The 26745-nt window shown below is 37.6% G+C and overlaps 2 protein-coding genes across 2 annotated transcripts in view; one reads left to right on the top strand and one right to left on the bottom strand.

The window, feature by feature from the left end:
• Nucleotides 1-7821: 7821 nt before the first annotated feature.
• On the top strand, nucleotides 7822-17600 carry rfk (riboflavin kinase). Its single transcript, XM_007260155.4, has 4 exons — nucleotides 7822-8272; nucleotides 10441-10592; nucleotides 10740-10842; nucleotides 11394-17600. The coding sequence occupies exons 1-4, from the start codon at nucleotides 8191-8193 to the stop codon at nucleotides 11534-11536; spliced, it is 480 nt and encodes a 159-aa protein (XP_007260217.1). The 5' UTR covers nucleotides 7822-8190; the 3' UTR covers nucleotides 11537-17600.
• Nucleotides 17601-18057: 457 nt separating this feature from the next.
• The window catches only part of pcsk5b (proprotein convertase subtilisin/kexin type 5b), a 97448-nt gene continuing 88760 nt past the window's right edge, over nucleotides 18058-26745 (bottom strand). Inside the window, exons 34-37 of the mRNA XM_007260151.4 lie at nucleotides 22158-22375; nucleotides 20957-21057; nucleotides 20626-20815; nucleotides 18058-18675 (exon numbers count right to left, since the gene is read on the bottom strand). Of these exons, the coding sequence (XP_007260213.4) occupies nucleotides 18233-18675; nucleotides 20626-20815; nucleotides 20957-21057; nucleotides 22158-22375 (952 nt within the window). The 3' untranslated portion in view covers nucleotides 18058-18232. The remainder of the gene's footprint in view (nucleotides 18676-20625; nucleotides 20816-20956; nucleotides 21058-22157; nucleotides 22376-26745) is intronic.

The raw sequence follows: 26745 nt of genomic DNA, 5'->3' as shown, positions 1-26745 counted from the left end.
TTATAAGCGCTGTTTTCACTACCGCAGTTCTACAGCGGGGGTGTTGTGCCGATTCTGTCCGCGAAGCGGGAGTCAGATTCAGCAGAGAGTCGGATTCGGCACAAACGCGGCGGCACCTCGCGGTCCGCGGTGTCAGTTGTAAGCGCTCGCGCTAGCCGCAAAATACGGCAGAAAACACTGAGGGAGCTGCAGAATTATGAATGGGACTAGAATATGAGCACGAGGAGATCAAAGAGAACCTTCACCTGTGAGTAGAACAAGCAAATCTCTCTCTCTCTCTCTCTCTCTCTCTGTCTCTCTCGCACGTGAACTCCTCCGCGTTTGACTTGCAGAACTGTGTTTAGCTGTTCTTAAAAATCATTTTAATTAAATAATAGTTCTATGCTTCTATGTTACCGTGTTAATTAACATAATTCTGATCATATTTCGCTCATTAAAACAGCCCGAAAACAGCCAGTTGGAATTTTTGGGCCCGATCTAACCTCTAATGCTCTCCATAGGCGCCGCCATGTTTACGACGCGCCGACGCACGTTATGCAAATCGATGTATTTTTGTAATCGATGACGTCGATTATGTCGATGCGTCGCCCCAGCCCTAAGCCAAAATCACTGTCACTTTTTGAAAAAATATCTTTGTGCTTCGCCAGCAGATCCATAAGCTCTTGGTACTGTGACGAAGTAAGGCCATCAGCGTTCACTTGGACAGGGACAGGCAGTTGACCTTCATTGCATTCTGGAACTAAATCATCACGGTGGATAGCTCTCACATGGAGAACTCCATCTCCCTCCTCCAACACCACAGTCTGTCTTGACAGCACTTCCTGGGGCTTATGCACCGAAGCAAGCTTTGACCTTGGCATCAATCTTATGGGACATCCACTCACATTTAGCACTCTTACTGACACCTTGCCATCTGCTGCCTTAGCCAACACGTTTGCAACCATTAGCCCCTTGGGCATATTCACCTTAGGTGCAGGCTCTACCAACACCTGGCACGTTACTTTGGGTGGCACCCTACAGCGGCCTTCCAGCACCCTTTCACTAAATGGGGGAATTGTGACTGCTTCTCTCCCTGCCATCCTGACGAAGCCAATCTTTCCGCCAGGACCAAGATACTGTGACTCTTTTTCCACTCGAGCTAGCACACGTCTGACGCAGGCTTCTTCTGAGTGCTGACTGTACCTGTTCATCTGCTTCACTTCCCCTCCGGTCATGAAGACATCCTGGAGTTCACTGATTACATTCATTCCCAAGATTCCAGGAAGTCCCTTCATGTCTTTTACACCTGGGTTAGTGTCAGTTAGCACAAACACACACCTCTTTTGAAGCATTCGCCCCATGCACTCAATGTCTGCTTCTAGACACCCCAGAACAGGTATGTCCAATCCGTTCGCAGCTGTGAGCTTTACCCAGTGAGCAGACGATAGTGTTAGTTCTTGTTCCCCAAAATGCTCATTGAAAAAGGACTCTGTGATGGTGGTAACCTCTGAGCCTGTGTCTAAAAGACAACTTGTCTTTACACCAGCTATCTTGATCTCAATGGTCAAACAGTCTCCGAAGGCATTTTTTCCAAGGGTGTTAGAAACTCCTTGTGTAAGTGTCTCTGCCGCCCTACTCCAAACAACTGATGTGTCTTTACCATTCTGCATGTTTGAGGAGGTTCTTGACGTGGCTGCACTTGCTTCTGTCACATGTTTGGATGGGACAGGTCCACTCTGTTCTTCTTCATGTGGGCAGTATCGACTTGTGTGACCAGGCTCCCTGCAAGTGTAGCAGACGTATCTCCCTTCACTGTCTTTCAGGGGTGCTTTTCTAGGTCTCCTTTGATGTAGTTTTGTGTTTTCTTGGCCATGAACTACTTGATACAACTCTTCTTGGCGGGCTGCTATCTTTTGTATCGCCTCGTGGAGCTTTTCCAGAGTTAATGCTGGTGAAGAATCTTCTGTGGCAGCAGCAGCATTTACAGTGCCCCTTGAGCGAGAGCTGCTTCTCATGCTGCATGATGCCTGCACCTCCTCTTCCTCAGACCAGGTAATTGCAGCCTGCATTAGCTGAGTAAAACTCAGCTTGTCTTCTTCTTTCACTTTTCTTTTCATCTCACGCCTTAGAAAGTCATCCTTTAAACCCAAAACTAGCTGTTCTTTCAGCACTGTATTAGCATCTGGAACACGATCAGAGTCTCTACTCAGGACACGATTCAGTTTCTCTTGTAGGTCATATGCATACACACGTATGGTTTCACCAGACATCTGTCTTCGTTCATAGAATTCCTTCAGTCTCGTCCCAATTGGCACCTTATCTCCATATGTTTCCTGAAGAGTAGTGAATATTTCCTCTACATCTTTCTCCTCTTCCTTCAGCATAAACTTCACAGTCATTCTTGCTTCATCCTTTAGCTGCTGCTTAACCAGTTCAATACGATCTTCATTCGGCACTTTCATGACTTTAAAAGCGGACTTCATTGCTGCAATCCACTCTTCAATGGTTAAATCACCTGACTTTGTTGCGCACCCACTAAACTCTGGGAGCTTACGATCACGAGGGATGTACATGGCAGGTGGAGATTTCTGAGCAGCCACTTGTTGCTCAATGACAGCCTTTGCTAGAGAAAGGGCCTCCCTTTGTTCTGTTCTAGCTTGCTGTAAGGCTCCAGACTGTTCCATTAGCTTCTGCTGCATTTCTGCAAACTCTCTTCTTAACTCGTCTAGCTCTGACATTTTTGGGCGGACAAATAACCTGTGACCACAGCTATATTTAGCCAAAACTCCCTAGTTTCTATCCTGTTCGTGACGCCACTTTTATAGCGGGGAGATCTTGCCCCACCTAGTGGGGGTAGTAAGCTGTAGCTTGACCTTGGACGACTGGAAAGCGAAAGGATCTAAGTCCCCACCCCCAGCACGAATAGCCTCTGTACCTATGAATATAGATATGTGGTTATCTATCCTGTTATCTAACGATGACTTGGAAAACACTCGTAGGACTAAATAAATGCACAGATAAGTTAATAACTGGTTTGATGAGGTGGCTTCGGAACGGTTTATCACGGTGGCAACCCGAAGAACTAACGTTACCTATAGTGTCAGCTCACTAGCTTTGTAACCTTTTCCCCTCCCAGACCAGAACAGGACAGGTGAGGCGCCCCCACTCCAAGGTAAGCAATATAAATAAAAAAGTATATATATATATAAAATAACGTGCAAAACAATAGAGAATAAATTGTAAAATAAACAGGGTAAGTGACTGACTAGAAGATTAAATGAAGATTCAAATTTTCTTATTTATTTTATCACAATTATTTAAATTTGCCCCTTTTACTGAATCAAGTAAATTAAATATTCTTAGAGCAAATTGAATGCAACAATAATGACAATATGGACCAGTCACAATGCAAACCTTAGTTTCACAGATTTGGTTTCACAATCTCAACAAAAAAACACACAAAAAAAAAGGTCTTTCACAGTTTACCCCTTTTTTCAGTCTCTGAACAGTCCAAGGTTTTAACTCAAGTGCTTGGAACTTTCTGTGGCACACAGTTAACTCAGTCTCTGAAGAACAGTCTCTGAATTACGTTGTTATTAAGCAATAAAGAACAGTCTCTGCATTATTTTAACTCTTCAAATATCTTAGCATAAACCAGAGCAATACAGAAAAGTTTACCTCCCTTTAACGAATGAGATGTGAAGCTTGGAGGATGTCGTCTGAATGGCAGGGGCACGTTCGATGAAACAGCGAGGAGCTTTCAGTGTTAGAAACGAAACAGATCCGCTTAATTACATCCGAATAGGGTTAGCCAGCAAATCCAATGCTCTCGCGGTCCAGATAGGCGCGATCTCTGATCTCCGGACAGATATCTGATCTCTGAACAGGTTCCTCTCTGCGTGTTAGCTGAGCATGCGACCAACGCAGCGTTTCTCTTTAAAAACATCACCAGCTCCGATCGTTTACTCAGTCTTATTTCAGCGCAAAACCAAAAGTTCAACTTTTAACTTATCTTCAGTGTGCTGTAGTTTAAACGCGCACACACACAAAACACAAATGTACTGAAGAGCCGAGCTAGCACGAGCCAAATTCACTTTTCCCTTCACAGCGATACACAGCTTCACTCACGATACTGCTGCAGCCTCGAACTTTCTCAGTCCATGAAGTACAGCCGTCCGCCATTTCACGCACTCTGTTTATAGTTGAGCTCTCTCGAGTTGGTTCCTGACTTAAATCCTCCCGTTGGAGCTGATTTAAAGAGTCACCAGGCCTCCTCAACTCTCCTTAGACTGTTGCTTGACAAAAACTAACTATAAACTTTAGAACTGAGCTATTTTATAGAGAATTTAGTTGTCTAACGCTGGCGCCACAACTCCACAAGCTGCCGTCTCTGTCCCTCTCGCGCTCTTCTCAAGCTATATTTTAGCTCCGCCTTAACAAGCTAAACTCTAGCTTCTGATTGGCTACTCCAACTAAAGCTCTAGCTTCTGATTGGCAACTAAATTAATGATTTTTTTAACCCGTCCTGACCGCTGCACATAAGCACTTATTTACTTCAGTTTTTATAAACGCATATAAAATATGGTTTATTATTAAAAACACTGCTCACTTATTTGGACACTCCACAAATACTCTGTCTTCTATGTGAGATATTTGGGTGTGCAGCAGCTGTTTAAGACACTGTTTATGTCACCTGCTATGTGAAATAGAATAGGCAGCAAGGCAGCATATCTAGTTTTTATGTAAAGCAGGCACTTACATGCAAAAATGCCATGCTTTACTTCTCTTTCTTTTTGCATGACATGCAATATTAAAATCTAACTATTATTAATAATCATCACAAGTGTGCTGGGCAGATTTACTTGGCACCAGGTCAGTCTCTCTCCACCAAGCATGTTAAACCATAAAACATGAAAATATAATTATTATTATTATTATTATTATTATTATTATTATTATTATTATTATTATTATTATTATTAATAATAATAATAATACATACATACATACATATATACATACATTATTATACAAGTAGTGTTACTTGTACTGAGAAATAATCATTTAAATATGAAGAATAAAGTTATCCACATATTTTAGGTTCTGATATTTTGATAGCATTCAATGTATTTTACAGATCTCACTGAACATTTACTTGTTAGGTATGGCAATGTCTCCAACACATTTAAGTCAATCTTTTATTTAATAGTTTTATTTTACAATTTGCCAGATTCTGTTTTTTTTTTAACATTTAATGTCTATAATGTGAGCCCATTGTGATGTATGTGTCACAGACCCTTTAAAATAAGTTTCTTACAGCACTATATATATATATATATATATATATATATATATATATATATATATATATATATATATATATATATACATATGTAAACAACAGTCAGAAGGCACTTTATTTGGTAAGAGAAAAAGTCACAGTTGTTGAAACGACTGGTGATCAAGAAAAGTCTGCCTGCATAGCATGAAGGGTACCAAAGGGTTGACTGGCTACACCTTTTCATCGCCCTTTTGGGAAAGAAAAATAGATTTGTTTTCTGATTTTACCCCTTTGTTTGTGGTAAATATATAGAGCTTTAGGATAGTAAACTCATACATACAAAAAATAACTTGGGCTCATTATTTATTTCTTCTTGTTCTCCGGCAAATTCAGAAACCTACACTATGTACACTTTATTTCCCGTGCCAAGGACACATGTTGGCAAATGGTCCAATAGAGGGAGGAAATGGTCCAATAACGGGAGGGTAAGGGGTCCATCAACAGCGAGTACAGTGAGGTGGGAACAGTTGTGTCCTCCATTGTCTGAGACAGTGGCGCCGTCTAGTGGCCACAGCTGAATGCTGGCATGGCCTGAACGGTAGTGAGGAAGTGTCTGTGTGTGGGGCAGTGCCAGTCTTAGTGCTACCTGGCCCTCAGGCTCTGTAGCACACAGTAAACGTCCTCCTCCCTGCTCAGACCCTCAAACAGAGGCAGCAGGTCCAGCAGCTCTATGTCCGCCATGTCGTCAAACCACGACTGCACTGGGACCTGCAGACGCATAAACAACATACATTTACAGGAATCTGCTGGGTTAGGAATAACAAAAACTAACATTTTATTATTTAAAGATAACAACATATAGGTATACAGTGATTATACAGTACATTTTAATATAATAATACAGGACACATCAGAACCAAACTGTGCGTTCAGATGATGTTATTACCAGAGGTGGAAAAAGTACTGAAAAGTTGTAATTGAGTAAAATTATGCAGTGTAGTACACTATAGAGTGTCCTGCATTTATGCAGTGGTGTGCAGTGAATATAGCGTGTACCCCTTCTTTTTTTTTTTTTTTACAAAAAAAAAGAAAGAAAACAAGCTATATAAAATATGAATAAAGTGGCTAACAAGTAAGAATTAAAGAACGAATTAAAAAAGTTGTGTGAAAAAGAATTACTTCAATAAAGAATAAATTACTCATCACTTGACACCTATGCATTTTAGGATTCATTATGGAAGCTTGATAGTAAACTATATAGGTAATAAAATGTAGGCTTACTGTGAAGATTTTAAACAGAACTACAATATAGCTGACACACTGTATAGTGAACACAGTGTGTACCAGTTGGCTTTTTTCCAATTACTCAATAAGTAGATACTACTCTGTTTAAAAGACAAAAGCCAAGCTACAGTAGTTCTGGATGCTTTAAATCTATTCTAATTTGCATCTGATCTTTTAGTTTATCAGCATACAAGTAAAATAATATTTATACATAAATTGAATGATTTGTAAATTTGCTTCGTAAAGATTAAATAAAGAGTCTGGTATCTTGGTATTCTGATAAGCAATATACTAACAATATACTAACTAAATTCTCAGATAAAGTGCAAAAATCCAAAAGTATCTTTAATTGAGGGTGTCCGAGAGATCTGACAATTGAAGGCCGTGTTTTGTTTTCAAAGGGTGAAGGTAGCTCAGGATTAGTGTATTCAGCCTTGTCACTATATGTGGATATAAAAAAAATATATTTTAAGCAAATTTTAAGGACAAATAAAATGAAATGTTATTCAGAAGGAGGTTCTAATTTTCTTGATTTTGCTACTGTTAATCAGATACTTAAAATGAATTGGTTTAAGCACTGTCTAAAGGGAAACAGGTTACTATGGTTCCATATTCCAAGTGTGGTGTATGAGAAATGCGGAGGGTTAAAATTTTTTATTATATTATTATTCAAATGAAGTAATCTTCCTATAAAACTTTTATCAATTTCAATAAAACCTTACATAAACAAACATTAAAGTGTTGGAAATTCAAACAATGTTTCCCTCATACCTGTATTGTTTGGAACAATCAGCACATATTTTTTTAAACAAGAGAAGGTTTAGGGAAGATTAGTTTAATAAAGGTATACTATTTGTTAAAAAGTGTGAGAGATATGTCAATGGCAAATTAATTAATAGTTGTAAATGGGGTTTCTATATGGTGATGAAGAAAATGCATGGAAACTGTGAAAGCCAGGGTAATTCCACCAAATACTGATTTCTGAACTTTTAAAACTTTATGAATATGAGCTTGTTTTCTTTGCATTATTTGAGGTCTGAAAACCATTTTTCATTTTCTGTAAATAAATGCTTTAAATGACAATATTTTTATTTGGAATTTGGGAGGAATGTTGTCTGTAGTTTATAGAATAAAACAACAATGTTCATTTTTCTTAAACAAATACCTACAAATAACAAAATCAGAGAGACTGATTCAGAAACTGAAGTGGTCTTTTAATTTTGAAAGCTGTATTTTTCTCGAAAAGTTCGAGTAGGACTTTTATTTTGAAAGTAGGTGAAGAGGAAAGACGCAGACGAAGGTCGGGAACCCCGGTGTTCACAGTACCGAGTTGTCAGTCCGCCGTGTGAACACACCACTGTAGTACAGAGCCTGGAGGAGCTTTAAGAGCTTTAAGAGCTTCTCCCTGGGATTAATTCAGTTTATTCCGGATTCAGACTCCCGGTTATTACAGTTAGCCGGTTTTATTTCAGTTCCTGTAGCCCCACAGCGGCGGGTGAGCTCTAGAAGGATCCACAGGGTCATCACTGAGATATAACTGAGCTAGGTTAGATCACCGCCAGTCGGGTTCTCCCGGAGCTCAGAGGAACCCGACCTTCTCTAATCATCACCTTCATCACTGATACTGATACCGGAGAACCGTGGACATGAGGAGCCTGCCGTACTTCTGCCGCGGTCCGGTGATACGAGGTTTTGGAAGAGGGAGTAAAGACCTAGGAATCCCGACAGGTAGTTAACTAGCTACAGTAGAACAGGGACACGGGTTACACTCGTCTCAGAGCAGTTCCTTACACACAGCTAGCTCAAATAACCATAGATATTATATTATTACAGTGACATCTGGTATATACTATATCAAATATACTATATATTTATTTAGGTTTTGTCAATGAAAATGTTAATTTAATTGTATTTAAGATATTTATACATCTAAGTATTAAATAGACCAAGGTATATTTAACTGTAAAATACAAAAGAGGCACCATATTAAAGCATGTTGCCAGTATAAGTCCCTGTAAATGAAGCTAGTATATTTGTACAGCATAAACCACTATATCGTGGTAACCTTCTGTTTTTGTAATCAAAATGAAGTGACCTTTTCTTTCTTTAATCCTTTGCTTTACAACAACAGTAACCTAGTTAAGTTAGCTAACTAGCTACCAGTATTAGTCAATAAACTGCTTTATCATACGTCCAGATCTAAGCACAGGACATATGACAAAATATATTAGAGATCAGCGGATCAGCATTCTGTGGAAGCCCATTTCCGACACTTGATAAAAGAATAATAAGATATTATTATGATTATGATAAGTCTGGGGGTATTATCTCACAACAATCCCTTAATATTTCATAATAATGATAATTATTTTTATTATGATTTAGTAGGATAGATATAAAATATGATTGGAATAGTGTGTGCGATACAAGCCCTGACTCAAATTCAAGAATCTCTATAATGCAAAAATCTTTATGCCAGATAAAAACAGAAATAAGTATTACTGACCAGGATAAGTTATAAATCAGTAAATCTGATTTTATTAGTGTCTTTAATATTTCACTTATGAAATGTAAAATTCTGCTAGGAACAGATGCATTACTGAAATCTTAGAGTAAAATTTTAGTAGTTGAGTTGTTTAGTTTAGTAGTAGTTTTGGTTGTTGTTATTGTTAATCATAATAAAACCTATTCAGTTCATTCACTTAAATGGTAACTTTACACAGAGCAATACGTTGTATTTAAATATTATATAACAATAAATCTACCTAGTCTCATCATCCCCGTATCAACATTTCATCATACCATACCTGTGATGTATTACACTTTATCACAGTGGTTAACGTTACACAACGTACCCCACTATAATCCCACTGAAAGGTTCAGCAGATCAGCAGGTCATAGGTTAAGGGAGGGGGTTGCTGGTTTTTGGGACTGATGTGATGAGTGAACTCTCTCTAATAACAATTCAATAACCCAATACACATATAGTTATAACAGTGGAGGATTAAAATTCAGTAATCTTGCTGCTGGTTAACTAGTACATTTTTAGCCAGCGCATGTCTTCAGAAAGGTGGGAGGTGGTGCAGCAATTAATTATTGTCCACTCTTTAATTACTTTGTGATTTTGTTATTTGCTTTTATATTATTTTATTTTTCAGTTCCACCTAAATGCAGCAGCCTCCTATTGCACCACTTAAGGTGGAACAGGAAAGTTAGCTACTAAGACAAGTACTAGTGATTTTTTATTTATTTATTTTTTTTCCCCGCTTTGCTTATTTTGAAGAAAATAGCCATAACATTTTGAAACTGCACATTAACCTATGGTAATATTGTGGTTATCATATATTAAAAAAAAATCTAATTTATGGGTGTCTTTGGTCGTCTTCTGTTTTGAGTGAACCTTAAAAAAAAAACTCAGTTTAAAGAGCCATGTATCCCTAAAATTTCCCCCCTACCTGCCTAACAGAAATCGGGACACCCTACCCCTAGACATGAACGCACAAAATAGCTGTACTCCCCCTATAACAAGTAATTGTGCAGCAAATCTGATCCGATACATCAACTTACAGTTACCTTGTGCTGACATCACCCTCTGTAGTGATGTGGAAAGAGAGTGTCTACCGTCTACCCACCCAAAAAGAGCAAGGCCAGTTGTGCTCTCTTAGGGCTCCGGCAGCTGGTGGCAGGCTGCGTGACTGGGATTCGAACCAACAATCTCCTAATCTTAGTGGCAACTAATGTTTTGTGAAACGTTAAAGTCGGTACATCTATATGAAAGCACTACTTATTTATGTAGTCATATACATATTAAACTTTTTTACTAAAAATAATGCAGTTGGTTATGTGTCAAATCATTGACCCAGATACTAACAAGCCTTTTTATACCTGTCTCACAGCAAACTTCCCAGAGTCAGTGGTGGACAGTCTTCCTGCTGACATCAACACAGGCATATACTATGGCTGGGCACAGGTGGACAACGGAGAGATCCACAAGATGGTGATGAGCATAGGCTGGAACCCGTATTACAAAAACACAAAGAAATCAATGGTAAGTCTTGGCCTGTGAATATTGTGTAATTCATTCATTGCTCTGAGAACAATAGAACAGCTGCTAATGATCAATTTAGAAGTGGCAGCAGTGGTTTAAGCTGGCTGGGCCGAGAGTTTATTGCTGTTGGTCCAATTTATTTTGTAGGAAACTCATCTGATCCACAAGTTCAAAGAGGATTTCTATGGTCAGATACTGAGTGTGGCTATGGTGGGATACATTCGCACAGAAAAAGGATTCAGTTCACTTGGTAAGACACCCACTCAGGCAGTCATACAATCAAACACACCCAAACTGCTACAGCCAACCTGCAGTAGGTTCTCATGACAGGCTACATGGACAGGCATTTGAAAAGCTAATGCGTATCTGTATTTCTTTTTTTCTTTTGACATAATGTAAATTTGTTGAGGTTCATCATTAGTGGACTAGAGATAGACTAATCATTGTTTCCTGACTCCTTGTAGTCGTACTTTTGATATGGTGGTCTGAAACAGTTTGATGTTTTATGCGAATAGAGCTGTTTGTCAGCTGTGTTGCTGTTCTAATGCTGAAAGATTAACTCTTGAGAGGGGTATCTGGTTAATTCATTACTGTCTTTCCTCCACAAAACATGTAAAGCTTACACATTTTAAATAAAACATTTTGTTTGAAATGCCAGGCCAATTTGAGCTGAGCCTGCACACAAGAAGGTGCAACACTGTTTTGGCTGAAAATTGAGAAATTTTGACAAATCTTTGCATTTCTAGAATCAAATGGCTCGGCCAGACAAGCAGCGTAATCTGTATTGTGTTTTTTCTGCAGAGGAATTGATAGCAGCGATTCACAGCGATATTGAAGAAGCAAAACAGAAGCTGGACTTGCCCGAACATTTGAAACTGAAGGAGCACAACTTTTTCAGGACCTCTATATCCACAACAAACAGTGAGATCATGAACGGTCACTGAACTTGAAAGAGGTCACTTGCCTGTTGTGCCCCATCTTTCATTAACTTCGGGTAAAGCTACTGTAACATATGCATTAAATCATTATTTTTGTACTTTAGATCGCAGAAAGGTTTACATCGTACATTGTTGAATAGTGCTGGCACTGACTGCAGAGTGAAATTTGGTTTACTGTATAGAAGACAGAAAGCCAGTGTTTGTCATGAGAGAAAGTTCAAACTCAAGGTTAATGGCACCTTTTCAACCAGATCTTTGTTGACACATCAGTTTAAAATGATAAAAATTATCAGTACCAATTATAAGTTACCTCAACTAAATTTTGTTAAAAGTTGTTTTGTTGCCTGAAAGGTTCTCTTAGCTCACATTTGCTCAACAATACAGTTAAAATTGAACTTCAAAACTTTTGTAAATGTTCTTCAGGTTCAGTTGCTTAAATATTGTGTAAGATGTTTAGTCTGTGTTCCTCCCTCTGATGGTGTTGCATCGTTTTTCTCCATGTTGTCTCCACCGCGGGTTACAGTTTCCTCTATCGCATGGGTGGAAGGCCTTCCTATTGTCTGATTCTTGACCATGGAGGGCTGTGGTGATGATCTGATGATCTAAACTTTTTATCTCTTGTTCAGGGGTAAGCAATGATGGACAGGATGGACAGATTCTTTCACAGTTTTGTGGTTTTCCTTCTCAAGCACACCCGATTCAGCTCACTAGCTAAATGACAGTTTTAGAAATCTGTTTCAACAGCGAAATCAGCAAACAGTGCCTGACCCTCTTTGCCACCTTCTTTCCACCTCTAGACTCTTGACAAGCAGGCAGTTAGACAGTTGCACCACTTTAGAGCTGTTAAGCTATGTAATGTACATATCCAAAGAATGAAAAAGCAATTTTGCTTAGAACTTTGTTTTTATGTAGTGTAACTTCACAAGCATAGAGTGGCCCTACAGTCTAACTGCTGCTCAATAAATATAAAGAGATAATTCGTATAAATTCCAGCAATGGCTCAGAGCTTCACTGACCACCTCAATCTCAACCTGTAGCTGTTTATAAACAGAAAACAGTAAAAAAAAACAAAAAAACAATTGAGGACCTTCAGACTAAACATCTTATACAATATTGGAGTGATTTTATCTGCAGCTCATTTACCTTATTAATGAGGCTGCAGGCTAATGACCACTGTATGAATGGGATTTCTTGTAACACTAATCTTGCTGCCCATTTATTGATAAACCTTTTAACAAAAGAGCCAATTAGCTTGCTGCTTGTACAGCGAGTCAGCATGCTAGTGGGAAAGCCTCATTCTCTGTGGAGATGTGCGCAGGCGCAGAAGCCATAACAATCTGGAAAATCGCTTTTTTGTGCATTTTTAAGTCCATTTTTAAGACCTTCAGTTTAGAGTATTTTGGTCTTTTTCCCATTTAGACAGAGAGGAGGCTGATCTTACATGAGAGACATTAGCGCCTCGCCGTGTTGCCAAGATTATAAACTGCTTATAAAGAGGCTCAACTGTTTTGTTGAGCAGAACTAAAATCCTTTAATTTTACTTAAAGCTCACCTTCCGCGAAAATCCAATTTTTCTTGTTTTTTGTGGAATACAGTAGGTCTCTCGGAGTTGAATGTGTACACCTGCACATTAAACTGTTTTGCAGCCCCCATTGTCTGCAGGAGCTAAGCAAAGAAATCCCCCCTCCCCCCCTCCGAAAAACGGGTGAATTTTGAATTATCTTTCTGCCTACGTAGGCAGAAACTCACAGACCAGCCCACCTTGGCTCGAGAAACTCCCAGAGGCGGAGCTGAAGCGACGCAACATCATCGCTCATCAGTTAGGAGGTGGGAGGCAGTGAGCGGCAGAGCGGTGGAGGGGCGTCGCAGTGCTCCTAGCCAATCAGAGGAGAGATATTTGCATGCTGTTTGCATGTATGAATATTCATGAGCAAAGCTGGAATCCGGTCATTTTGGACACACCCCTAAAACAGTCCATTAAAAAAGAGCTATACAGAGACACCTGAGCACTTTTTTTTTTACAAAAACGGCTCACATGTCATTCATTCATACTAGAGAACACAACTAGACATTTTAAAATGAAAGAAAAAACGACGGAAGGTGAGCTTTAAAAAAGGCTGTGTATTCAATTTACCATTTTAAACTGATAACTAAAACATATAATATAAGTGAATAGGCACATGCTAACATTTTATAGAGACAAAAGTAATTTCTTAATTTGAACAATAAACACATTGAAACTTTTGTTCTTGATGAGCAACTATGCTGCACAGATTCAGTACTGAGAGATTAGGCTGAAAAACACTGGAATATTTCTTTAAGAAAGCCTGTATTGGGAGAACCAAGAATTTCCACTATTGTGTAACACTTCTGAAGGACTTCATATAAAAAAAAATAAACATCTCCACAGTGATCTTTGTTTAGGCTGGATTTAGGCTGGTTGTGTCATATGATCAAGCTAAAGCTGAAATCTGGTTCATGAATGACTCTGAAACCTTCTCTCTAAACAGTAACCTCTACTGGAAGGTAGTGATTTATAAACTTAAAATTTAAACCGGGTATGACAGAAAGTACGAGGAGGACAGGGCCAAAGTGAAAAGGTTAGCACACCTAATACAGTTACCAAGATGGAGAAAGTCAGCTAAAGAAAAGTCATGCTAAATTGTTGGATGAAACATTTTGGAAGGACTAGATGCAAATTTTATGTTGATCACAATTTTTTAAAATGAAGTTAATGACTATTTAAGTCTCTGAACACTGTTGTATAAATATGTATGTAAATACAGATGATAGAGCCATTCCCCTATAATCTTTTTTTCTTTTTTTTTCTTTTCTTTCTTCTCAAACATTATGGTTCACAGGATTGCCAGTATTTTCTTCATATTTGAATCTGTTCTTTAATGTAGTTTCACGCAGTAACTACAAGATTTAACAGAATGCACTTTTCATTTAATTTAATTTAATTAATTTTTTTGTTTTTTAGTCATTGCAATGTAAACATAATTCAGGGTTGGTTTTGGTGTGAAATAGTTAATTGTAATGAAACTTCAGATTTCTTGGCAGTGGTGGTGAATGGAACAAGGCGGCAACACGGATATAGCCGTTTTTTATCTTCCAAAGCTACCTCTGATTTTAAATGTGATGTACGTACGTACACCTCCGAGTTTTATATGTCATGTTGATGATGGTACGTTAGTGGCAAATCTTGAAATTTTTACTTGATTTATCTTCTGCTTGTAAGGTAGGCTGGGCTTAAAGATACTCTTAGCTAGAGTTCTTGTTGCGTAATCTTACACTTGATAGGCATTGTTGATTAAGGTGTTGTTTATTGTGTGTTGTGAATTGCAGGGGCGTGGCTTAATGCCTGCATTTTTTAGATAAATGAAGGGCGTTTTCACACCTGTAATCAGTTTCCCCTTCAGTTTGGTTTGGTTTCACACACACCAAAATGTGACCTAACCAACCACACAAGCATGTCTCCTCTGGTTGATTAAAGTTGTTTTCAGAAGCAAGAAGTTTCTGTGCAATGTAAAGCTGCTTTAACACTGATCACGGAAAATTTGCAGTACACAGTACACAGAGTTGTGTGGCTGCGAGCAGTGAATGCTGCACACACTGCGTTCAGTGTAAAAACAGTTTAGCTTGGAGCAGCAGCAGAGACAGCGTTTGTTCATAACTGTAGTAATGATCTGGCTATAATATATCAGGTTAAACTGTACCTGAACAGCAGTAATAAATCGAGATGATCGAGACCAGATCAGATTCACACCACAAATGAACCACTCCAGAGTTCACTTGGAACCAAACCGAGACCAACTCCTCTCGCAGGTCTCGGCGTGGTTGTTTTGGCCTGCACCCAAGTGCAATTACTGATTTTACACCTGCTGAAACAAACCGCCCCAAGAAAGCAAACGAAACGAGTCCATTTTATCGGATCACATAGTCCTGTGTTATCTGCTACAGAATTAATTGTGTTTGCTGTTTTTGCTTAATTCAGCTTGAGTATCTAAAGTGTAGATTCTGTTAGAACTTCTATCTGTTAGAAAAGCTTGAGCTTGATGGGCCCAATGATTTTGGGTATTCGTTTCCATATAATGTAATTAGGAGTGTAACGATATTAAATGCAAAAAAGGCATACGGTTTTGTTCATAATGCAGTTTGGACTTCACAGTTCACATGAGTACAGTACAAAGTGGAAACTTTAAAATGTATTTTATTTAAATTAGACAAGTTACAGTCTAGTGCCGTACCTCCTGAGGTAGTTACAGCCTTTAGTTTGTCACAGCCTCTAGTTTGTTAATCAAGCTTGTTTGGTGTGTTTCTGCACAAAGGTTCAGTACACACCCAAAAACAAGCATTCAAATGATCTTAGTCCAGTTTACCACCTTTTTATGAGGTAAAATAGTCATTTCAAATATGAAGATAAGAACAGTGAAAGAAAAAAGAAAGCGATTAAAAAGAAGTTTGTGTCAATCTCTCTTCAAATGCAGCAGCCAGAGAGAGATAGGAGGAGGAAGAGAGTGGCAGAGGGGACATACAAGACTACAGTTTCTCCCAATGCAATACTCCCAAAATCACTGCAGTTCCCACAATACCGTGCAAATCTATCAGTTTACAGCTTAATGTTTTTGGCTGGCATATGTGCTCTTGTGAAACTACCATATTTACCCTAATTGTGAATATTGTGTATTCTCTTTGCAACCAAAGAGATTACCAAACCATGACCCCAGTACCATACATATTCATTTTCCAATACATGTACCATTTTGTTATATATGTAACTTAACTGTCTGTGAGGTTGTGTCCCAATTACCACTGTTGTAAATGACATTGTAAATGCATTTCATACCAAAACCAAACCACTCTGATTGACTAATTTCGTCTTAATGATGGAATTATACATAAATAGAAATAGCTTCTTTAACAAACAGGAATTTCTTTCAGCCTGACAAATCAAAGCTAGTTCAGGTATATTATATATTCAGATGTGCTTTAGATGAATGTTAGTCACAGTTAACGTGTTCACATTGGGAGAACCTTGTGTAACCATGTCTTTTTTTTTTTTGTTTTGTTTTTTTTGTATTACATTTAACGTATGCTCTACTTGTTTCAATCAAAACTTGATTCTACCTGGATAAAAAAGCTTTTAGAAGGTGTGCTTCAAATGATGTAAACATATCCACTATATTTAGTGTATTGCTAGCCACTCTGGCCTGTTATATTCATTTTAATGTGTTTGCCTGAAATATTTGCATTTCTATAATGCTTGTGTTCATACGATTGCTAAAGTGCGTAAAGCACAGTGCCTTAAGCGTAAAAAAAGAAAACACTATTCTAATAAAAGAACTCTTTTAGGAACTCTTTTAGGCACAAACATCAACAGAAAGTTGAAGTGAGGAATGTTGTTGAAGCATCCCATTTCAAATCTCATTTATTCTCCAGTAGTTATATGTGTTTAATATGTTTTACAATAATATGTCAGTGCTTTAAAGTCAACTGCCTTTTATATAGTGTTAACAATTCATGATTAATAGACCAATAGATAAAACCAAAATGACTTGATGTTGAGTCAAGTCCCAGTGGTTCTATGATGTACTTGTGCAATGCATGTTGGGTACTGTAGTGAGAAAATAAAAGTACATGACTATTACTGAATATTACATAACATGGCAATCAAAACTAAGAATAAATTATGGAATTATTTAATTATTTAATTAGACAATTTACTCTGCAGCTTTTAAAATGACCTTAAAAATAGTTTTAGCTAATAAAGCTAAAATAGAAATTAGATCATAGAAATATGGTCAGACTAGTATAAGAAGTTTATTTGTGTCTGGAAATGTCTACAAAGCCTTGAGAAGACTGAGGATTTTGCCTTGAAAAAGAAGCACATCTCCTATTCAGAAATTGTTTTTAATTTTAATGACTTTTTGTTTATATTTTTTCATGTCAAAATGTAGTTGTGTCCATAAGTAGTTGGACAGTGACACTATGTAATTTTGCCCCTGTACAATAATTGACTGAATTTAAAATAAAGTTATAAATTCAATGTTTTTATTTTTTTCCCTTACATTGAAAATGAGTAATGAAGTCATTCAGACTATGAAGGAACACATAATGGGTCATGTAGTAAACTTTTTTTTTTTTTATTCCAGCAGCACTGCTGTGTTTGATCCATTCCTATCAGCAGAACACACACTAATCCCCCACCACTACCTCTAAATTAGCCAAAAATCTCGTCACAGTACAATTATCACACTTCAGTTTTTGTGAATTATCTATTTCACACTTTTCAGCAACAGAGAGATCCTTTTTCTTTCCCATATTGCTTAAAACCCGTGGCTTGCTTAATGATGTGGAACATGTCACATTATAAAAAAATACTGTTATCATTGGGAAGTTTGTTTAATAGGATTGTGTTTATATTTAACGGGTCATGACTTAGAAAATAATAATTTGGATCACAGTGTATCACTTAATGGGTTTAACAGTGAAGTCATGTTGTTGAATTAAATGATTACAACTGCTCATTTTCCCAAATATTCACATTTAATATAAGACAATTTTGTCCCTAATTATATACCTTGTCTTAGAGGTTCTTCTCCCTCCTTAGCAAACTTGTAATAAATAAAATAATTTCTTTTTGCCAACAAAACTGGCAAAGTGCTATGAAGAGTCCCAGCTAGTTGAGTCTGGTCCCCTTCATCTGAAAGCATAGATGGAGTCATCATACTCCATCTCCATGTCCTCCCCCTCCTCTTCCTGTTCCAACAGACCGTACTTAAACTTCTTATATACCACTCCATCCTTCCCCATGTACACAATCTCATCTTCATCATCATCATCATCATCTCCACCGTCCTCTTCATCCCCTGTCTTGTCGCAGTACTCTGCCTGAATGATGTCCCGCAGGGTGGCGGTGGTGAAGGAGGGCTCTTTGTCCACTTTGATGTAGCCATTTGATTTGACAGAGGGGAAGGAGGGCAGTTTGGGGCGCCAGTTCATAAAAAGAACAACCACCGAACCTACGGCCATGAGCATGACTATCGTTATGACCACAACAAGGGCGGGGTTTCCTCTGGGCACCTCTTCTCTGCTGCGGAAGTTGTAGTTGACCCCGAGGACGCACCGGTCAAAGAAGGAAGCTGTGAAGGAGAACGTAATAACAGGGATAAAGAGATGCTGAGATAAATGGAATAATAAGGTCATTATCAATATATTGTGCTTTTTGGCCATCAAAACTTGACAAAAAATGACAAAATTCTTTTAATATTTGTTTTTGACTTAATTATCTTTATAAGACTTTAGATTACACAGAACTCATATATCCTCAGATAAATTACTTTTTATTTTCACTTTTATGCATTTGCTCTTTTATTAAATGGGTGGACAATTTTAGCAACAAAAAAAAGGCATTTAATGAAAATGTGTTTGACCTCGAGTTGCAGACATGTTGAATTGTTCATGATGACCTTGTTTTGCTTCAAAAATACAGTTAGATTTTCTAAAAATATTTTAATTCCTTTAATATTTAACCATGCAAGATACGTATGGAGACAATATGATAAATATTAGGTGAAATTAGTATAGCTTATTGCTGAACATTAACTGCAGCAAATATCTTCAGTCCCTTAAAAATAATACAACATGAAAGTTGTGATATGATGTGATGTAATGTGAGGTTACTTTCTTAAAGGGTTTTTTCTTAAAGTTTTTGATGGCTGGATAGTCAGGAAAATCTCTGACACGTTTAAATAGTTTAATATTAAAAAAAATAATAGTTATTTATTATATTTTTATAATTTATATATTTATACAATAATTTATTTAATTATTCAACCTAACCAGGTAGCACTGTGGACATGGCAAAAAGTCCTACCCTCCACATCAAAGAAAACTGTGTAAAATGTACAAAAATGTTCTTTACAGTGCACATTTTAATTAAATTTTAATTAATTAACTAAAAAGAGATGGGAAATATAACATGGGTTATCATGATATCATGCATATTGTTAGCATTAAACTGCATTAATCCAGTTAAAATTAGTCCTGTTTCTTTAAACGAACTACAGCAAAATATTTGTGAAAATTATTGAACTATTTGTGTTACAAATCTATTCTCATATCTGATATCTGAAATACGTCTGTTCCATATTTTATTTTGACTTTGCTTGAAATATATGGTGTTTTTGATCTTGTGAGTTAGAGCGAGGCCAGATATTGGATGTTAGATGGATGGTACATTCCATGTGCATGCATCTAACATTTCATAATACACAGTGTAATGTGTGTATCTGGAATACATAAAGCCCTAACCAGACAGGATTAGTTTCTCAGGGGGACGTCTGTGAAAAATATTTCTACTCAGTGATAAGCAATTGAAAAGCAGGAGGACACGTGAGGTTTTAGGCTTTCTTGGTCACATGACATCACGTTCAGTAGCTCCTCTATTTCCGCTCGCTGTTGTGTTTACATGGATCTCCATGGAAACGTGCAGCCAAAGTCTAATTATGGTGCGTGGCATTGGACAAATAGCTATTTTATTAAACGCAAGGTGACAATACTCAAAGATGTGAGTCAAGACGAAATTAAAATTACTGAACGACCACGAAAAAACAGTGAAAAACAGTAGGTAATTCAGCCTGTAATTTTCTCAGAGGATGTCTGAGAAAAACACGTACATAGTCGTTCCAAACGAGCATAAAATCACAGAGATTTACCCCAGTACCCTCTGAGAAACTAATCCTGTCCAGATAGGGCTATAGAAGGCATAACCTCCCACAGTGGGCAGCACAGTGGGTAGTAATGACCGTGACCAACGGTGTCTGGCTAGAACTGTCCAAGTGAACGGACAAACAAATCATGCAAAAATCACATTTGCATTCAAATCAGAAAGTCCAGCATGCATATGGCACAGGTCAGTGCTGCTATACCATGACATTTGTCATGTCAGTGTGAAAATGAATGAATGATCCTTATCTAGAGTCTAGAGAATTAATTGACAAAAATAAAACTTGTATCACACCTTTACTTACAAACATCAAAGTTGAACATTAAACAAAGCAGTGTTTTCAACAGAAGACAGAGCATCTTACCATCATGGCACTGGCAGCACTCCCAGGGTTTTGGGGAGGAGTCCATGTGTTTGTCTTCTTTGCAGCAGGAGAGACACCGCCCATCCTCAGTGAGGCGCTCTAGAGCATGGCAGCTGGTGCAGTTGTACAGCCCTGGGCCCTTACACTCGCTACAGGACGAGTGACATGACGCACACTTCACCTCTGGGCTCTATAAACAAAGCAATAAAGGCATCCTGATTAAATAGTGATGATTAAACAGTGATGATTATTAAATATTGATGGAAGGGCATGATTAACTATCACATAAATCAAACAACTGATTAGTAATATGAGGTGCAAAATGGATTACCGTGGAGACAGCATACTCTCCTCCAAGACACAGAGACGAGCAAATTTCTCCATATATTCGGAAACCATAATAGCAGGATGTGCAATGCAGCGCTCCAGAATCTGCAGATTATATTAGATCAGGTTAGACAGAGGCCAGTACTGGCTTTCCTGTTAAAAATCTAATCAGTAATCATGGTATCAATGGCCTGAAAACATAAACAACAACATCTGGCAACAAACTGTAGAATACCTGTGATAATGTGTCCGTAATACTTTTATAGATTTTTAGTGAAGACGAATAATACGTTTTTTAAGCAAAAAAAGCCACTGTGATCCAAATATAAAATCCAAAACTACCAACGGTATGAAATTGTGGATGTGACATTTATGTTACATCAGAAATTTACAGTCATTTGCCTTTTTTATGTGCCAAATTAATTTAACTTCTTCCACTTTTGTATATTGTATTAATATTTAGAACTGTGTCTAGGCTCTAATGTGTTAGCTGGTATAATTTTTGAAAAAATGTTGTATCTGGATAATTTTCTTAATTGGTACCATTTTTGCTTCATTAAACTTGAATTTTATTATTTCATTTATTCACTACCAGGGATTCACCGTTGGCAAACGAAAATATTGGGTCCAAAAATGTACAAAAACATTAACTTGTGCCATTTGACAGAGTAAATAAAATTAGGGAATAATTTAGACCAAAATGAAATTAAACTTAAACTTAAACTTTAAACTTAAAACTGTAAAATCAGCAGTGATAATGTAGTTTGACATCCACTTTTAGTAAAGTACTGTACACAAAATAGTACAGGAAAATAATATTTACGGTTGGCAAAAAATACTATAATGTCTATATACTATAATTATGACTGCATATTTCATGTTGTATTACTGGCAATCACAATCTGAACATTTTGGGGATTTCGTTTTACAACCCACAAATTGTATAATTGTTTTTTTACAGTTAAATGTCTTATTCAGGTTGCTATGACAACTGGATGAGTTATATTGTTGCAGGTTTTTAGCCAGTTACAGAAGGCCCTTCACCCTAAGTCAATAAAAGTCCACTTATACTTGTCTTTACCGCATTTCAGATCTGTAGGCTTGCCATGTGTATTATTTCTGAATGCAAATAAAGCTAAAGCATTGTTTGGAAGTAAGCATTTGTATGTTTATGGTGTAAGTGCAGTTAGAATGCGGTGTCTTACTTTCACATGTTTTGCAGGTCGGGTGGCACTGCTTACACACTTTGTTTTGAGTATCAGGGAAGTAGTTGGATGGGCACACGCGCACACAAATCCCCTTCTGCTCCAACAGGAAGTAGCCTTCTCTACAGCCCAAACAGTGACTGTTACCGCTGCCAGAGCACTCAGCACATGAAGGGTCACACGCATTGCACGTCCCGTTAGCAGTGTTGCCGTAGTAGCTGAGAGAAACACACATACAGGCCACAACTATTACTAATTAGCTTTTCAAAACTTATCCCTGGATTTTTTGTTTGGAACCAATAGCAAAGTTCACAAGTACTGAAATACAAGACATCTTACAGTCAAATTTGAGGAGAGAGGTACCCACCCCACCACCACCACCACCGTTCTTAAACTAGGTTGCATTGATTGATGTGGATAGTGTTGCTTGTTTGGTGTCTACATTGTGTTTCTTGACTACAAAGTTGTTAACACACACTAGACTTAGTGTACATAGTCACCCAAAATCTTTCCAGTAAACATAGACCCACATTATTCCCTCAACCCACTCAAACCACAGTCAGCTCTTCCCTGAGGTGGCCTAGACTTGTTGATGTGGTTTAAGGAGCAGTTTGATGTGCTGTTAACTATAAAATGAATAAAACCTTACTCTGCAGCTCCCCGCAGAATGTGGATACCCTTTGCATGCATGGACTTTCACAATTTCTGCTTTCTGTTTGCAAAAACATTTGTTTTCATTCTATGCCTGTGTGGAGTCAAGCTCTTATGTTAGGTTATGTTCAGGAACAACTCTAAGAGGCAGTTTACTCCTGGTATTAAAGTTTGTGCTGTATCTGGATATACTTTGACCAGATTCAGGTTACACTTCCTTTTTACTTTCCTGAGTAAAAAGTATAGCAATGCTTACATAAAGTTTATTTTACTTCCTGTAAGCAAGGGTTTTTTTTACCAAACTTATCCTGATTCTGAAGACTGTGAACAGTTTAGGAATGATAGAAGAATGCTATAGAACATTAGATGGGTCTTGCATTGCCATAGCAACACTATAAGAAAACTTAACAGACAAATTAAACCGCAAGAAAATATACTGCCTTTATCTACAGGTAAGGTCTTATGGGAGTCTGCCTACACATACGTACTGCTAAAAAGAAAGCAGAAAAGAAAAGCTAAGTTAAGGCATATTTTTTACTCATATTAACGTTTGTTTTGAACCACATATTTTCACTTGACTAATGGAATTTAATCACAGAAAAAGCTTTCTGGTCACACTTCAGTTTAATGTGGATGAGATCTGTCTCTGACCACTTTTAAAAAAAAGAGACCAATGACTTCAATAACTATAACTGCATTAGTATGCATTGACCAGATTCAGTTTACACTTATCATTAAAATTCATCCTCATCCTCTGTAAAAAGTATAGCAATGCTTACATAATGTTCATTTTACTTCCTGTAAACATTTTTTTTTGTCAAAATGGTCATATTAGGAGTTTTGGATATTGAATGCATCTTGGAAAGACAGCTGCTTTTATACTGCTAGTCTGCAGTAGACACGAGAAAAGTCAAACACAAAAACACAAAAACTAAAATATGTGGAATCTCTGGGAAATTAATTAACTTGTAGTGTTCTGGCAGAGAAATTTAATAAAATATTGGTGTAGCATAGCGGATAACCACATTGCTTTTTCTGTACAAGACTAGGTTTTAATTCCCTGGCTATTACACCACTCTGTTCCAATAAGAGTCTACACTGTATTGTAAATATATGGATTAAGAATCCCCATATACAAGAGTAAATAAGTAAAAAGTTCCAAAACAGCCAAGTTGAATGGGTTCCTGCTGGGCCTCTCACCAACAAAAATGACTACATTCCTAATAGTTCTCTTTTTGAGATGTGATTTTGTGAGTACAAGAACTTTCAATTTGGTAGTTTAGGGAACTAAAAGTTCTACAGTAAACTCTACTGTATAGCTCAAAAAACCTTTGTAGCAGTTTTTTTTACACTAAAGAGTGTACAGCAGAATAACTAAAGGAAACATAAGACATGACCGTTCATTTAAGCAAGTTTATTTTTTTAAGAAACACTTTTAGGGACACTTTCTTTACATCATCATGAGCTATGTTAGCGTTGATCAGCATCAAGATGGAAAAAAGAAGTGGTATGGCCTTTCGACTCAAGATCGAACTCACATGACGTGATGTTAATCTACACACATTTCTCTCGTGAAAACTGTTTATTTGGGTGAGTAAAGCGGTTAAGTATATTTACAGTAAGCTTAGATTTCTAGTATTTCGGCATAGTTAGCAGCAGCACTGGCCGCGGTTAGCAGCGCTTAGCATTAGTAAATGTTGCCCAGCAGTGCTACACTGAGGAACCCTGAGTGTTCCAGAAAGCCAGGGCTAACAGTTCATCCTCCATAGCTTGTTTTAACATGGTAAACGCACACTACAGTCCAATAATACTCCCCTCTGAATGGTAAAACAGCTAGCGTTGTGGTTAGCGGCTAATGTTAATGCTGCTCCAGCCTCGGTGCTGGAGAATCATCACTAAAACTGAATGGCTTTACTGCTCCTTAAAACCTGACTGGTAGAATTTGTACATAAGGGGCACTGGGTTATAAGGCACACTGTTGATTTTTTGGAAAAAATATGTATTTTAAATGCACCTCATAGTGCCAGAAATACTTGGATCTTTAGCTGTGTTTCAGTTTAACTGAAATATTATAAAGAGTTTCAAGCAGGAATAAAATGTCAGGAGAATCTAACGAATCTCAAAATGTAAGTTTTTAATGGCTGTACCACATATTTATGTGCATTTGCAGTCATCTGTGGACATTCCACCGACTGCATTATCAGACAAACCAAGTCTCCCGCATTTCGGCAGTGGCTCCCGGATGCCCGCGAGTCACATATAATCTCCCGGAATTCAGAACGAGCGCCCCAAACGCGCACTGCACGCAAACACGCACACAGGCGACAGGCTTTTTTTCACTAATCGCGTGTGGGAAGGAGAGAAACAAAACAGAGAGGGTTCTGATTGGCCTGTTCTCTGCAAAGAGTCTGCGAGACAGCCAATCAGTTTTTAATGTGGGCGGGCAGTGTTTTTCCCCCCTCCCGGACGGGATTTGTTAAGAGAGTGAGAGAAAGCAGATCATGGCAGAGGCAATATTAATAATTATTGTAATATGATATGAAATGTTTTTGATTTTGTGCAATTTCTTGTGATATTGTTACTGTCAATTTTTGTCAAATAAAAAAAAAGCATAGGCAGGAAAGCAGAGGCAGGGCCTTCCAAAAAGAAAAAGATAAAACTCATTTTATTTCAACTCTGAATACTCTAAATTGAAAATCAACAATGAAATCAACTTTTGCAACTTGGGATGTCTGCATTATAGATGGGATTTCTGATAAAGCTTAGAATGAATCAGCTAGTGTGCTAGTATGGAAGCCCCCTCGCTCACAGTGTAGATCTGCATAACTGCAGTAGCCATACAAGGCATAAAAGACTGAAATTTCATCAGTGGTGTAAAATATATCTCTAAAACTGTAATCTGACCTTCACTTTCCATTATAAGTCAGTGATGTAAACTTGGAGAAAGCATAGTTATTTGTGCGTAATGCAGTGTTCAATTTAGCTTAGAATTCAGATCTGGAAATAAGTTTACCCAGAATTTGTATAGACAAGTCTGTTTAGCGTAAGCACATTTACTGCCGGTTACAGTGGGAAAGTACAGTGGGAAAGGATTTAACATCATATTGTGTAATCTTACTCTTTTTAAAACGTTCTACAAGTGGGTCATTCTTGAAAATCTGTTTAGAAAGAAGCTTAACGTCCACAAAGCTCTGAAATATTAATATGAATGTCACAGAGGGTGTTAGACCTACTTAATTTAAATCCTAACACATTTGTAAGTTTGTGCAAAAGGCTGTGCACTGCAATATTGCAAAGGCCTCTTGTGTGCTATAAAATATGACATGGTGATGGCCTACATAATAAAGACTAATAAAATTAATGAAAGTTCTGCTTCTTGTTTTATGCTATAAATCTATGCTGCACACGGTAGATTTGAAGCATCTAATTATGATTTTACCAGTTTTCCTCCATACAGAGAAACAGGAGGCTGGTCTGGCATAACTACAAATAACTGCCACACAAAGATGGCCACCAAATGAACAGACTTGTCTATAAGATTTGTGGGTAAACTCCTTGAAAGCTCTGAATTCCAAGGTAAATTAAACACTGCGTTACACTCAGATAACTATGCTTTCTCCAAGTTTACATCACTGACTTATTACCTCACAGGTGTTAACCCACAACAAAATATTTTATTACACAACTCAAATGACCCACTGTCCTTTAAAGCGCATTAACTGCAGATTACATTGGGAAAGTATTTAACATCATATTGTTTAATCTTTCTGTATTTAAAGAATTATACAAGTGGGTCATTCTGAAAAATCTTCTCAGAAAAAGATTTATGCTCCAAAAAAAGGCTGAGCTGTTTACTTGAATGTTACAGAGGTTAATAGACCTGGTGTATTTGAATTATTTTATTCTTCCACACTCCCCCCCCCACACACACACACTT

Source organism: Astyanax mexicanus, chromosome 12, assembly GCF_023375975.1.
Source record: "Astyanax mexicanus isolate ESR-SI-001 chromosome 12, AstMex3_surface, whole genome shotgun sequence".
NCBI lineage: Eukaryota > Metazoa > Chordata > Actinopteri > Characiformes > Acestrorhamphidae > Astyanax > Astyanax mexicanus.
This window is presented reverse-complemented; position numbering and strand designations above follow the sequence as displayed.